Below are 14,089 nucleotides of genomic sequence, written 5' to 3'. Positions count from 1 at the left end.
GCAGCTGTGTTAATAACAGACTGCTTAGTCTGTTGAGCCACCAGAGGCCAAGGTTTGACTGATGCCAAATAAAATGCAATTATATAGATCAGGGGTCTCCAACCTTGGCAACTTTAAGCCTGGTGGACTTTAACTCCCAGAAGAATTGCCTGATATAGATTGTACAAAAAATACTTCTGCTGCAGCCTAATATTGTTGGGCATCAAATGACATTAGCAGAGTGTCTGAACTAGTCTGGCAAACAGGAACGTTCTCTGAAGTTATTTGATTTTCAAAGCCCATTTAAGAGAAGAAATGTGGAGACCAAAAAAGAAAAACCCAAGTTACAAACATGACTTTACCACAGGGAACCTTCTCTAACTTAAACAAGGGAGTTGCCAGTTGAACTTTTGCATATATGTTACCTGTAGAGATATGCAAATGTTTAGATGCAGAAATGTTCCAAATTCTGAATGTCCTATTAGGCCTTTTCCAAAGATGGAACATTTTGTCTTGAAGTAATTTGCATACTTCTATTGGAGTTGGAGAAAACTCCTGAAAATTTATTTATTTTATTTATTTATTTTGTCGAATACATATTAGATAATATATATATAAGTATAAGCATGAATTGAATACATAAAATGAATACAATTAAAGGGAACATTAGGACAGGGACAGTAGGCACGCTGGTGCTCTTATGCACGCCCCTTACAGACGTCTTAGGAATGGGGTGAGGTCAACAGTAGACAGTTTTAGGTTAAAGTTTTGGGGGTTTTGGGATGAGACCACAGAGTCTGGTAGTGCATTCCAGGCATTAACAACTCTGTTATACATGGATGATTAAATGAATTAATCCAGAGTTCTCACTGAGTCACAAATAATAATACTTAAATTATCGTACTTTGCACATGAAGGCATATCTAAAATTGCTCTTACTATTCAGAAGGGTTTGGGGGTTTTCTTGAATTTGCCCCACTAACTTAAGTAGTAGAGAGAAGTTCCATATTCCATATTCCTGTAGAGAGAAGGATGGACTCCAGCACTAGTCCCAAAGATCAGAAGAGTAAAGTTCTGATCCTGGTGACTGACCCAGATTAGAACTTGCAACATTATCCTAGGACAGTATATTTGCCTTGATTCATGAAGACCTATCTCTCCAGAGTAGACTCTTAATGCTGGGAAAGGTGAAAGGGAACAGAAGAAGATGACCAGCAGCAAGGTGGATGGATTCAGTTACAGTGGCAATGGGTATAATGTTGGAAAACCAGGTTAAGGAGAAAATCTATTTATATGGTCACTAAGAGTCAACAACAACTTGATGGCACTTAATTAGTCACTTAATGTATCAGAAAACGGGTAAGTATTGCGAATTGCAAGTGTAAGAGCTGTATTTATTGAGTAAGTGTTGAAAAATTATCACCCCATCTCTCAGTAGATTTATAAATATAGAATATTCTCTAATGAACTTTAACACAAAAATACAGACACAGTCTGATAAGTTCTCACACCACTTATAAAGGGAAATATAGTTGTCAGGACTATCCAAGCCACATTTTCTCTCTTTATTTATTTATTTATTTATTTATTTATTTATTTATTTATTTATTTATTTATTTATTTATTTATTTATTTATTTATTTATTTATTTATTTATTTATTTATTTATTTATTTATTTATTTATTTATTTATTTATTTATTTATTTATTTATTTATTTATTTATTTATTTATTTATTTATTTATTTATTTATTTATTTATTTATTTATTTATTTATTTATTTATTTATTTATTTATTTATTTATTTATTTATTTATTTATTTATTTATTTATTTATTTATTTATTTATTTATTTATTTATTTATTTATTTATTTATTTATTTATTTATTTATTTATTTATTTATTTATTTATTTATTTATTTATTTATTTATTTATTTATTTATTTATTTATTTATTTATTTATTTATTTATTTATTTATTTATTTATTTATTTATTTATTTATTTATTTATTTATTTATTTATTTATTTATTTATTTATTTATTTATTTATTTATTTATTTATTTATTTATTTATTTATTTATTTATTTATTTATTTATTTATTTATTTATTTATTTATTTATTTATTTATTTATTTATTTATTTATTTATTTATTTATTTATTTATTTATTTATTTATTTATTTATTTATTTATTTATTTATTTATTTATTTATTTATTTATTTATTTATTTATTTATTTATTTATTTATTTATTTATTTATTTATTTATTTATTTATTTATTTATTTATTTATTTATTTATTTATTTATTTATTTATTTATTTATTTATTTATTTATTTATTTATTTATTTATTTATTTATTTATTTATTTATTTATTTATTTATTTATTTATTTATTTATTTATTTATTTATTTATTTATTTATTTATTTATTTATTTATTTATTTATTTATTTATTTATTTATTTATTTATTTATTTATTTATTTATTTATTTATTTATTTATTTATTTATTTATTTATTTATTTATTTATTTATTTATTTATTTATTTATTTATTTATTTATTTATTTATTTATTTATTTATTTATTTATTTATTTATTTATTTATTTATTTATTTATTTATTTATTTATTTATTTATTTATTTATTTATTTATTTATTTATTTATTTATTTATTTATTTATTTATTTATTTATTTATTTATTTATTTATTTATTTATTTATTTATTTATTTATTTATTTATTTATTTATTTATTTATTTATTTATTTATTTATTTATTTATTTATTTATTTATTTATTTATTTATTTATTTATTTATTTATTTATTTATTTATTTATTTATTTATTTATTTATTTATTTATTTATTTATTTATTTATTTATTTATTTATTTATTTATTTATTTATTTATTTATTTATTTATTTATTTATTTATTTATTTATTTATTTATTTATTTATTTATTTATTTATTTATTTATTTATTTATTTATTTATTTATTTATTTATTTATTTATTTATTTATTTATTTATTTATTTATTTATTTATTTATTTATTTATTTATTTATTTATTTATTTATTTATTTATTTATTTATTTATTTATTTATTTATTTATTTATTTATTTATTTATTTATTTATTTATTTATTTATTTATTTATTTATTTATTTATTTATTTATTTATTTATTTATTTATTTATTTATTTATTTATTTATTTATTTATTTATTTATTTATTTATTTATTTATTTATTTATTTATTTATTTATTTATTTATTTATTTATTTATTTATTTATTTATTTATTTATTTATTTATTTATTTATTTATTTATTTATTTATTTATTTATTTATTTATTTATTTATTTATTTATTTATTTATTTATTTATTTATTTATTTATTTATTTATTTATTTATTTATTTATTTATTTATTTATTTATTTATTTATTTATTTATTTATTTATTTATTTATTTATTTATTTATTTATTTATTTATTTATTTATTTATTTATTTATTTATTTATTTATTTATTTATTTATTTATTTATTTATTTATTTATTTATTTATTTATTTATTTATTTATTTATTTATTTATTTATTTATTTATTTATTTATTTATTTATTTATTTATTTATTTATTTATTTATTTATTTATTTATTTATTTATTTATTTATTTATTTATTTATCCCAAACCAATCCTCCCACCTTTTTCTAACTGCCCTTTTTCCAGCTGGTTTTTTGATTTTCTCCTGTGTAATCAGCACTATCGCTTTTGCTTTTATCCCTTTTCCCCCCAAATGCATGCATACTCCCTTTCAACCACCTGTTCTTGCAAGGAAACAAAAGAAAATACCCTTTATTTTTAGTGTCACCCGCAAGAAAAGGAAACAGTTATTAGTCACATTCCCAGACAGAAAGCTGGGAAAGAGTTTCAGAAAACAAACTTGTGAGATAGTAACCTCTTAACATGCAAACAGCCAACAATTAAAAGCTGAACTGAAGTCCATACCCAACTCTCTATTCCCTGCTTTCTTGGCAATTATATATTCTCAGAATATATATATACACCCCAAAGCAGAGAGATACAGATGCTTCATTCTATCATGCCTCTATAATAGAACTTACGTACACTTCACAAACTTGTATAAATAAAGTTTCACTGAGATCAGTATGGCTTATTTTTGAGCTTACATGAGGTTGATGTCTTTACTACAGGCAGTCCTCGACTTCCAACAGCTTGTTTACTGACCATTTGAAATGACAACGGTCATGAAAAAAGTGACTTGTGACTGTGCTTCACACTTACGACCTTTGCAGCGTCCCCATGAGCACCCGATCAAAATTCAGATGCTAGTTCCTATTTATGACTGTTGCTGTTTTCCCATGTGATCACCTTTTGCAACCTTCTGACAAGCAAAGTCAGTGGGGAAGCCGGATTAAATTAGCAACCATGTGGCTAACTTAATTGATTGCAGTGATTCGCTTCACAGCTGTGGCAAGAAAGGTGTTAAAATGGGGGCAAAACTCACTTAACAAATGTCTCATTTAATAACAGAAACGTTGGCCTCAATTGTGTTTGTGAAGACTACCTGTATAGGGCAGTGGTGGGATTCAAAAAAATTTTACTACCTGTTTTGTGGGCATGGCTTGGTGGGTTTGGCATGGCCTGGTGGGCGTGGCAGGGGAAGGATACTGTAAAATCTCCATTCCTTCCCCACTCCAGGGGAAAGTTACTGCAAAATCCCCATTTCCTCCCGATCAGCTGGGACTCGGGAGGCAGAGAATAGATGGGGGTGGGGCCAGTCAGAGATGGTATTTCCCATTTCTCCAAACTACTCAAAATTTATGTTACCGGTTCTCCAGAACTGGCCAGAACCTGCTGAAACCCACCTCTGGTATAGGGTATTCTTCCCTTAATAAGAAGAAAACACAACTAAGTTAAAACCTTCAAGCCCACTGGAAAATTTGCATTGTGTACAGTAGCATCCCCAATATATTTTTTTTTACAGGGGGAATATTTGGAAGGGGGAGTAACTATTGTGGTTGCTTTTGCAAATGTCTGTCAGCCAGGCCACAATGTAAAAATAAGTAGAATGTCCCTGCATATACCCTCTGCTCTCCCTTTCACAAAATGTTCCATTATCTCTCCTTATCCTTTTCCTCTTTCTGGGTGGGTGAACACACTTCCTCATCACCACCAAAAGTCCCGCTATGTTACACTCTATCACACCCTCCCTGAGCTGCAGACAATCATTATTATTATTTTTTGCCAATTGGATCCTGCTGGGTACTGGTGGAAGCAGCCATATAAATCTCTCTGTGTTTAAAATATAGGAGTACAACACTTGTTCCCCAAGCAGGAAGCATTTGGTGGAAAACTGTATTCAGGACGTTACTGCTTATCTTAATTTTGCTCACCCTTGCATTCCCCAGTCTAAGCAAAAGAGTCTAGTTTCCATTGGCACAGAGCCACACATTAAGGAAAGGTTTAAGAGAACTCTCAGCTGGTGTTCTCTGTCAACAATGGATACCAGCATCGAAAATATTTAGAGATAGAGTGAGGCTGAAGGTGGGAAGTCAGTCAAGTGTTTAATATAAACCCAAGAATACAATCAGAGGAACTAGTGACCTGTGTTGGGTTACCTTGACCTGTGGAGAATGTTTGCACAGGATGCCCTGACACAGAGAAACACTGTGACTCAATCCCAGATGCAGACTGCTCTTCTCAGCCCAAGATCTCTTTCGCACATGCCATTCTGCCCAATTCCTCCCCCGACGACAAATAAATTTACAGCAACATTCTCAATGTTGTACATACACTTTTTATAAGACTGATCTTAAAGCTTAAAACATCAAGGTACAAAATGCGCATCGATGTTGCGTTTCAACAAGCAGCAGCACTAAAGGGAGCCGCTGTCTTGCTAGTATCTTATACAGAAACGTTTTAAAAGCATTAATTGTGATACCTGCCAATTGTCAGTTGTGATGGGGAAAAGATCTGGGCATGCTGCATAAAGGCAAAATGATTGGGTCCAAGCCAGAATCGTATTCAAAGATTATCAATGTCATCTTCAGGGCTTCTGTTATGGGGCAGGCAAGCATTTTTTCTAGCAGAGGCAACATCCTCCCCTCCCCCAACTGACAGAGCTGGACAACTAAAAAAAAATGAAGCCTAGGCTGAGAATTTTCTTTACATTTTTACTGCCATACTTTTATAAATATGAATTTCACAGAAAAATTGGGCTAGAAGCTAAAAGGTTTCCATTATTAGCCATGTCCATATCCCATATTCACAAGTCAGAAAAGTCTGTCCCTTAAAAAAACTAACCTCTGTTCGTAAAAATGAATTTGAGACAGAAAAAAGATTGAATTAATTCTTGTTTTTCTTTTTCTACTTGACACAGTACTAGCAGCTGTTCACCTGAGAGCAACTGAGAGACCAAACTGATGCATCAAGAGGTCCTTAATCGCACCAGCAATTATTCACATATTATCACCTTTATGACTTATTTCCAATCACTCATAGATACTTTTCACACTAGACTGTATTTTCACACATTGTCTGATCTCATGGAGAGGAAATAAACATGTGAAGGGACAGGTGCCAGCAATACAGCTACAGTGCTAGTCTCTCTTTCAGAAGTGGTGTTTACTCTATAAACAGCTGCATGGCGAGACCACAGTCCAAAGATGTAAGTTGTCATCAACGCAAAGATGAGTGGTACATAGTCACATGACTACCAATTATTGTAGCCAGCTTATAATTAAAACTTTCTTTTTCGTTAAAAAGACAAAAAGAAATCAGGACCAACCTCAAAATAACATACTACCGAAATACAGGTAGTCTTCGACTTACAATCACAACTGAGCCTAACATTTTTGTTGCTTAAGTGAGAAATTTGTTAAACGAGGGTTGCCCCATTTTATGACTTTTCTTGCCATGTTTGTTAGGTGAACCGCTGCAGTTGTTAAATCAGTAGCACGACGGTTAAGTGAATCTGGTTCCCCCATTGACTTTGCTTGTCAGAAGGTCACAAACGGGGATCACATGACCCTGGGACATTGCAACCGTCATAAATGTGAGTCAGTTGTCAAGCATCCAAATGTAAATCACATGACCATGGCGATGCTACAATGGTCATAAGTGTGAAAAATGGTAATAAGTCACTTTTACAAGTACCATTGTTACGTCGAATGGTCACCAAATGAACTGTTGTAAGTCAAAGACTACCTGCAGTTAACGCATATAAATCGCCTAATAATGTTAAAAGTTTACAATCTTGTGGGGCTGCATTATTAGCTGTTCAGGGCTGCATGTGGCCTGTGGGCTGGACATGCCTGGCATGGAGTATGGTCCTCCTTAGGAACGAAGTGAAGATGTTTGTCATGCTGAACATATTATATAGCTTTAGACAAACCACCATCTCTTAGCTTAACACTCTTCCCTTTTTGCAGTAAACATACTGAAATCCAAGGTATTATTCTAAAGCTGTTTTAACTTGTTTCCAACTTTATAATATGCCAATATTTATTATATGTATGCAATTTGTGGTCATAAGTTTTACCTGGCCAACTGCCCAGAGATCTCTGGTTACTGAATGGCACAGTTTTGCCCCATTTTACGACCTTTTTTGCCATGTTTGTCAAGTGAATCACTGCAGCTGTTGAGTTAGTGACATGGTTGTTAAGTGAATCTGCCCCCCCCCATTGACTTTGCTTGCAGAATGTTGCAAAAGATGATCAGCTGACCCCAGGGCACTGCAACAGTCATAAACATAAACCGGTTGTCACGCACCTGAATGTAAATCACATGACCAAAAGGTTCATGCAACAGTCATAAGTCCCTTGTTTCAATGCTGTTCTAACTTCGAACTGTCACTAAGTTAACTGTTGTAAGTCGAAGAGTATCTATATAGCCCATTTTAGCAGCATTCAAACTTTCCCCTGCCCCAAAGCTTGGGATAATAGACAAATCTCTATAAGCTTCTTGAATGTTATCTGGATGGAAACCATCCAAACATCTGGATGTAATGATACTAAACAGGGTGGTATTGTTTGATATTTGAGACTGCATCTCCCACAAACAGTGATCCTATTATTCTTGTTGGGAATGGAGTGGAATTTATAGTTGCTGTTCAAAGCATTTGGAAAAGCACCTAGATATTCAATCCTTTGATTAAGAATCAGCAGGATTGAACTGCTGTCTCTTGTAGCGTGATTAAAGGTGTAAGAACACTGGCATGAAAAGCAAAGTAGCTATTTAATCCACAGTATACCCTTTCAAGCATCCCAGCCTTCATACTGTAACATCATTGGGATGCATCGCTCAAGTCTCTTTCATTTACAGTGTCTGACATAGGATCCAGGCAAAAAATAGAACTTGGACACGGTTAAACAACCACAGTTAGTAAGAAAAAGCCAAAATATTTATAAGCCTTCCCTCAGTTTGGTGCTTTCCACCCATGGGGCGGGTGGAGTGGGAATTTTTCAGTTCATGATGTCTTCCATTTTCAATCCCCTATTTTCTATTTTGTCCTTTCCTTGGAAAACCAAATTAAGGAAATGTAAATAAAGTTTCCTTAGAGCCAAGCTTGATTCATTCATACAGTTCTCTTGGCAACAATACAGAAGTGGTCTGCCAATGTGCTCTTCTCAAATGTTCCCCCAAGTATTAGCTAACGCCAATCCATCTTAACCTGTGAGATTGTTTCAGGTTGGTTAAGTGCGGCTATGTATCTCCACAAGAATGAGATAGTTCTACAATGTCCTAAGGTGCAGTGTTAAAAATCCTCCATTTGGAAGCAACCTTATCTGGGCCAAAGACATTTCTTTTTTGGTGATTGGTGCGCAACTTAGGCGTTCTCCTGGATGCACGGCTGTCCCTAGAAGATCATCTGACGGCCGTCGCCAGGGGAGCTTTTTATCAGGTCTGCCTGATTCGCCAGTTGCGCCCCTTCCTTGATCGGGACTCTCTGTGCACAGTCACTCATGCCCTCGTTACTTCCCGCCTGGATTACTGCAATGCTCTCTACATGGGGCTCCCCTTGAAGAGCACCAGGAGGCTCCAGCTGGTGCAGAATGCGGCCACGCGGGGGATAGAGGGAGTGTTGCGTAGCTCCCATGTACCACCTCTCCTGCGCAGGCTGCATTGGTTACCGGTGGTCTTCCGGGTGCGATTCAAGGTTCTGGTCATCACCTTTAAAGCGCTCCATGGTATGGGACCGGGATACTTACGGGACCGCCTGCCGCCACCAACAGCCTCCCATTGTCCAGTGCGCTCTCACAGGGAGGGCCTCCTTAGGGTGCCGTCTGCCAAACAATGTCGGCTGGCGGCCCCCAGGGGAAGAGCGTTCTCTGTGGGGGCTCCGGCCCTGTGGAATGAACTACCCGTGGGGCTACGTCTTCTCCCTGATCTTCGGACCTTTAAACGCGAGCTCAAAACTTTCTTTTTTCATCAAGCAGGGCTGGCCTAACGATTTTATTGAGGGTTTTTTTAGTGGGGTTTTTAGAATTTTTAGAATTTTACATGTCTATTTTAATTTACTTAGCGTATTGAATCAGATTTTTAACTAATATTGTATTTTAACTTTTTTGGTATTTATGTTTTATTCCTGCTGTACACCGCCCTGAGTCCTCGGAGAAGGGTGGATAAAAATTTGAAAAATAAATAAAATAAATAAATAAATAAAAATTGGTTCAGATGCAAGTATCAAGTTTCAGAGCCTCAGATCCCCCCATTGTTCATTTAAATTGATATATTCTATTATTTGATGTGCATAAAGAGTTCTTCTTAAGAGAATTTTCAGCTAGTTTCATGCAGAAGCAGTTCTTACATCTTAAACACTGCAGATTTTCATGATGGCAAGTCAGAGCAACTGAGGTGTTTAGGAATTCAGCTCTAATTAGAGGAGTGGATCACACTGACTGGCCTTGCCTTTTTTGTTGTTGTTGTATTGTTATCCCACATTTTTACACTTCATAGGCTGAAGGACTAATATCTGCCAAAGGAAATAAACTTTCCTTGTGTCTTCTCCACTGCAGAGTGTAGAACTTAGATTATGCTTTAAATGGTATGGGAAGCCAAAACAAAGAGAATATTAATTTAACCTGCTTTGTTTTCTAATTTTTGGAAGATGTTGTAGTTGAGCAGCAGGAACATGATGGTGGGCATAGAGGTCACAGCATAATCTCATTCCTGCAGGTCTATTGCATAGGTTCTAAGCAGGCCTAAAGTTATAAGAATAGCGATGCTGTTAGAAATAGTATCTGTGTATTATGTACTCCCTATAATCCATAATCTCTGTATTACTAAAACTGGTTGTCCGTCTATTTGTAACCTTTAATTGGGTGAAGCGGTGCATCACACAGAAACAATTTCTGAACCAGGATACCTCATATGGGCTAAATTATAGAATGCATCAAAAACCCACAATTCCTATGGGATTAAAATTTGGCAAAGTTGTGGCCACTACACTACATCATCCATATATTTTGTCCATAGTTTCCTTGGACAAAACTTGTCTTTTGGAGGAAAGCTTACATCAGGGGTGTCAAAATGGCGACCTGCGGGCCGGATGCGTCACGCACAGGCCAGGCCCACCCCAGCTCCACGAAGGGGGACAAATGTCACAAAACATCACATGTGATGCCGCGAGTTTGACATCCGTGGTTTACATTAATTTCACAAATTGCCACCCCCTAGTAAACTTAAGTATACAACAACTCGGTAAATTCTCATAAAATGCTAGCCATAAATCACAAGTGAATAAATGACAATGGCTGTGTTTATAGCACTGTTAAAAACAGAGATATGGAAATCAAATCACTGTTTATATTATAGTCAGTTACTTGTATTCCTTGACTTACTAACAGAACTTGCTCGCTTTTACAGCTATTTGCAGCATCCCCCAGCACATAACCATATTTGTAATGTTCTATACTGTTTTAGAGCATTTACTTCTAGTTTCCAGCATAAAATGCCCATTGGGGAAAATGGATTCACATAACGATTGCTGCATTTGTTTAATGATGTCATTAGTTAGAAGTTGTAACTTCTAATTCAGTCACATGGCGCCTTGATTTAAAACTACAATGACTTATGATTGTAATTCTAGGCTACCTGTACATACTTCTGCTTAGTTTGCTTCTGTAGCGCAAGTATCCCATAAACTGCAGATGCTACTAAAATTTTGGCCCATTTCATTTTAAATTAAAGCAACAAACACTAATAATTTATCATTCCAGTTATGAAGAAAAGGGAAATATGAAAACAAGAACTACCACCTAAATTATTTACATAGTATGATTACCAATATAAATTATTAGTAATTCAATTCACAATACTGTAGCCCTCTTAAGTTTCTCTCATTCTGAAAAACGGAACACTAAACAAGCAAAATGGGAATTTTGTTGACTACATCTGGGACTTTTTCAAAACAACTATTTCTGCAGAGTCTCAGAAGACATGTTTTACACAAAACATACAGTTTTTTCTGCTATTATGAATCACTAAATACCCCCACAACTCTTGGCAGTGCATTTTATAAATAATAAGATGCCATTACAATTTTCTGAGAAAAGAAAAATCTCCATCTTTTGAGGCACGGTAATGATGTAGCAAAAAATGAATTATGAACCTTTGCCATATAAATAAACATCCCACCCCAGGTTGCAACAGTTTTAAAAGATGAAGCTTTGCAAAAACAATAAAATTGCAGTGGTGGTTTGTAGCTAATCCAGTTTTGGCTGGTTTATCTTTCCTAGGGCACAATTACAATGTGTGTGGTGATGCAATTTTCAATAAAGTTACTTCCAGTGCAATTTGCGTTACACTGTAATAGATGTCTTCCATCTAGCTAGGAGGATACTTATATCTTCTTATTAGATTACATTCCTTTATTGGGCACCTGGTTTCCTTCTGGTATCAAAAAACATACTTACTACAGTCCTCAAGCTTCCTATGTCTTGAGTCAAATGGATTCATGAGCTTCAGTGCACAGTGGAAAAATTCAAACATGAGGAAAAAAAAGTGTAGAAGGAATCATAGAAAAGCCAAACTACATATATGAAAAGTATATTTACTTCCAGAGTGCACAAATACTTGGCAATTAAATTACTATGAGACTTGGAGGATTGTTCACTCTAATTATGCACCAATTTTTACTTATTGTGTTGATATTCTACGTTTCCTCACATTGATTTTATTTCTATCATATCCACAACTGTTTTTCCTAATTTTATTACTAAAGCAACCCTTCAAAGGAGAGTAACTGGACAAAATTCAGCCAGTGAGATTCATGAAGTATGGACTTATTGATATTTCTAATTCAAGTTTAATAGCCATCATTTTTAGATTCAATTCTACCACGGTTTCAAAGTCATTGTATTTACACCAAAATTACAGCAGCTAGGTACCAGATGCAATTTACTTCTGATATGATCACTGTTTGCAAGAACTGATATAACAGTCTACTCCCACATACTCATTCCCAGTTCTACACCTAGCTTTGCTACATAAATAAATACTACATATGGCAATTCTTATCAGAAGAGGATAAACAGATTCTGAGCAGCCATATTATGAACTAAGTCACTCTTCTCTCAAGTCGCTCAAATTTTCTTCTAGAATTTAGAGCTAGAACATTTCATCATTTTGGAAACACCTGCCTCAAATATTGGGAGTAAATATTTGAAACAATCTGCTCTGAGATTTTGATGGAGTCTTTACTGGAATAATACTGACTATATTGGAAGGAATTCTTTTGCGCTATAACTTCTTAAATCGGTTGTCACATCTGTAAAGGTAAAGAAATCCTTGGATTCTAATTCTCCTTGCTTGATAGTTTTTTAAAGCTTCAATAATTCATTCTGGAATGAAGAGGAGATCTACCTCTTCATACCTCAAAGACACTACCTGGAACACTATTATCCTGCCATCAATGACTGGAGAAGGGCATTAAACTCAAGGATGGGACAAGTAGCACACTAGCAATAGAACTATTTCTGCTGTTCAAATTATACTAAATTGCTATTTTCCGGTTTACAGTCTCAACCTCTATATCCATCAAGGCCACTCTTTACAAAGTGGAATGGGTAGGTGAGCATATAGCTAAAATGAATATCAATTATCAAGTGTACATAAATTAATAGAATTTATGTTAATCCAAAAATAGGTACTGAATGGATTAGGATGGCACTGATTCATAAGTATAAGTGCGGGTGGTGGGTGGGAGAGGAAGACTATAAGAAATTAAAGTAAGCAGCAATAAAAATAAACAAATCACTTTATTCATAATGGATCTTACCTGTGTAATGGACTACACATGTTTGGCCTTTCTTTGGGAAAGTCCTTCCTATTAAAAATATAAAACATTCTTTAAAAGAAGTTATTAAATATCTCTTTGGTAAAAGTATACTCTTTTAAAAAAAGATAAAACAGGATAAACCAATACATAAAACTATATAAGAAAAATATACAGCAGAATAATAATTCAGTTTAGTTTTTAACACTAATAGTAAAACCCAGTCTATACATGTAATGGAAAGTCACACACTACAAAATTACACACATTATGTAATGTCTCGATATTATTCCCTTCATGCTGGCATTCCTCAGGTTTTCAAAATTTTATCCCCTTGGGTAAAACCTTCCATATAAACCTGTTGTTATATCTTTTATGGTCTCTAGTAAAATGCATCCCAGGAGGCATCTACACTGTGTTAACCGCTACAAGGTTTTCTTAAGCCCAACAAACTGAGAATATGCTATGGCAATATCCAGTAGTCTCTTCTTGCTGTACTTTGAAAAAGAAAAAAAATGTAAGGTTTAACCAGAGGTTATAGTCACGTAGACTGGGTTTCTGGGAAACTAAGTTTAAAAGAAAGTCCACACTATGCAGAAATTCAGCCTGATCTTCAGAAACAAAATGTTAATAATTAATATTACCAAAAAACCAAAGTGACTACTGAAAAGGAATAGAAGGAATAAATGATTATTACTTGTACCTTTTATTAAAAGTTCAAGGGCTTTTGAAGCATGATTTCAGATATAAAGCAGTTTGGTCTAGTGTACAGGTGTCAAACTCGCGGTGTTGTCATGTGATG

The 14,089-nt window shown here is 32.8% G+C and overlaps 1 protein-coding gene across 2 annotated transcripts in view; it reads right to left on the bottom strand.

The window, feature by feature from the left end:
- The window catches only part of FKBP1B (FKBP prolyl isomerase 1B), a 42,684-nt gene that overhangs the window by 24,900 nt on the left and 3,695 nt on the right, over positions 1-14,089 (bottom strand). For both annotated transcript variants that reach the window (XM_058179749.1, XM_058179759.1), the window contains exon 2: positions 13,291-13,338. In XM_058179749.1, the coding sequence (XP_058035732.1) occupies positions 13,291-13,338 (48 nt within the window). The remainder of the gene's footprint in view (positions 1-13,290; positions 13,339-14,089) is intronic.

This window comes from Ahaetulla prasina, chromosome 1, assembly GCF_028640845.1.
Source record: "Ahaetulla prasina isolate Xishuangbanna chromosome 1, ASM2864084v1, whole genome shotgun sequence".
NCBI lineage: Eukaryota > Metazoa > Chordata > Lepidosauria > Squamata > Colubridae > Ahaetulla > Ahaetulla prasina.
The sequence above is the reverse complement of the archived record's forward strand: the minus strand, read 5'-3'. Positions and strand labels throughout refer to the sequence as shown.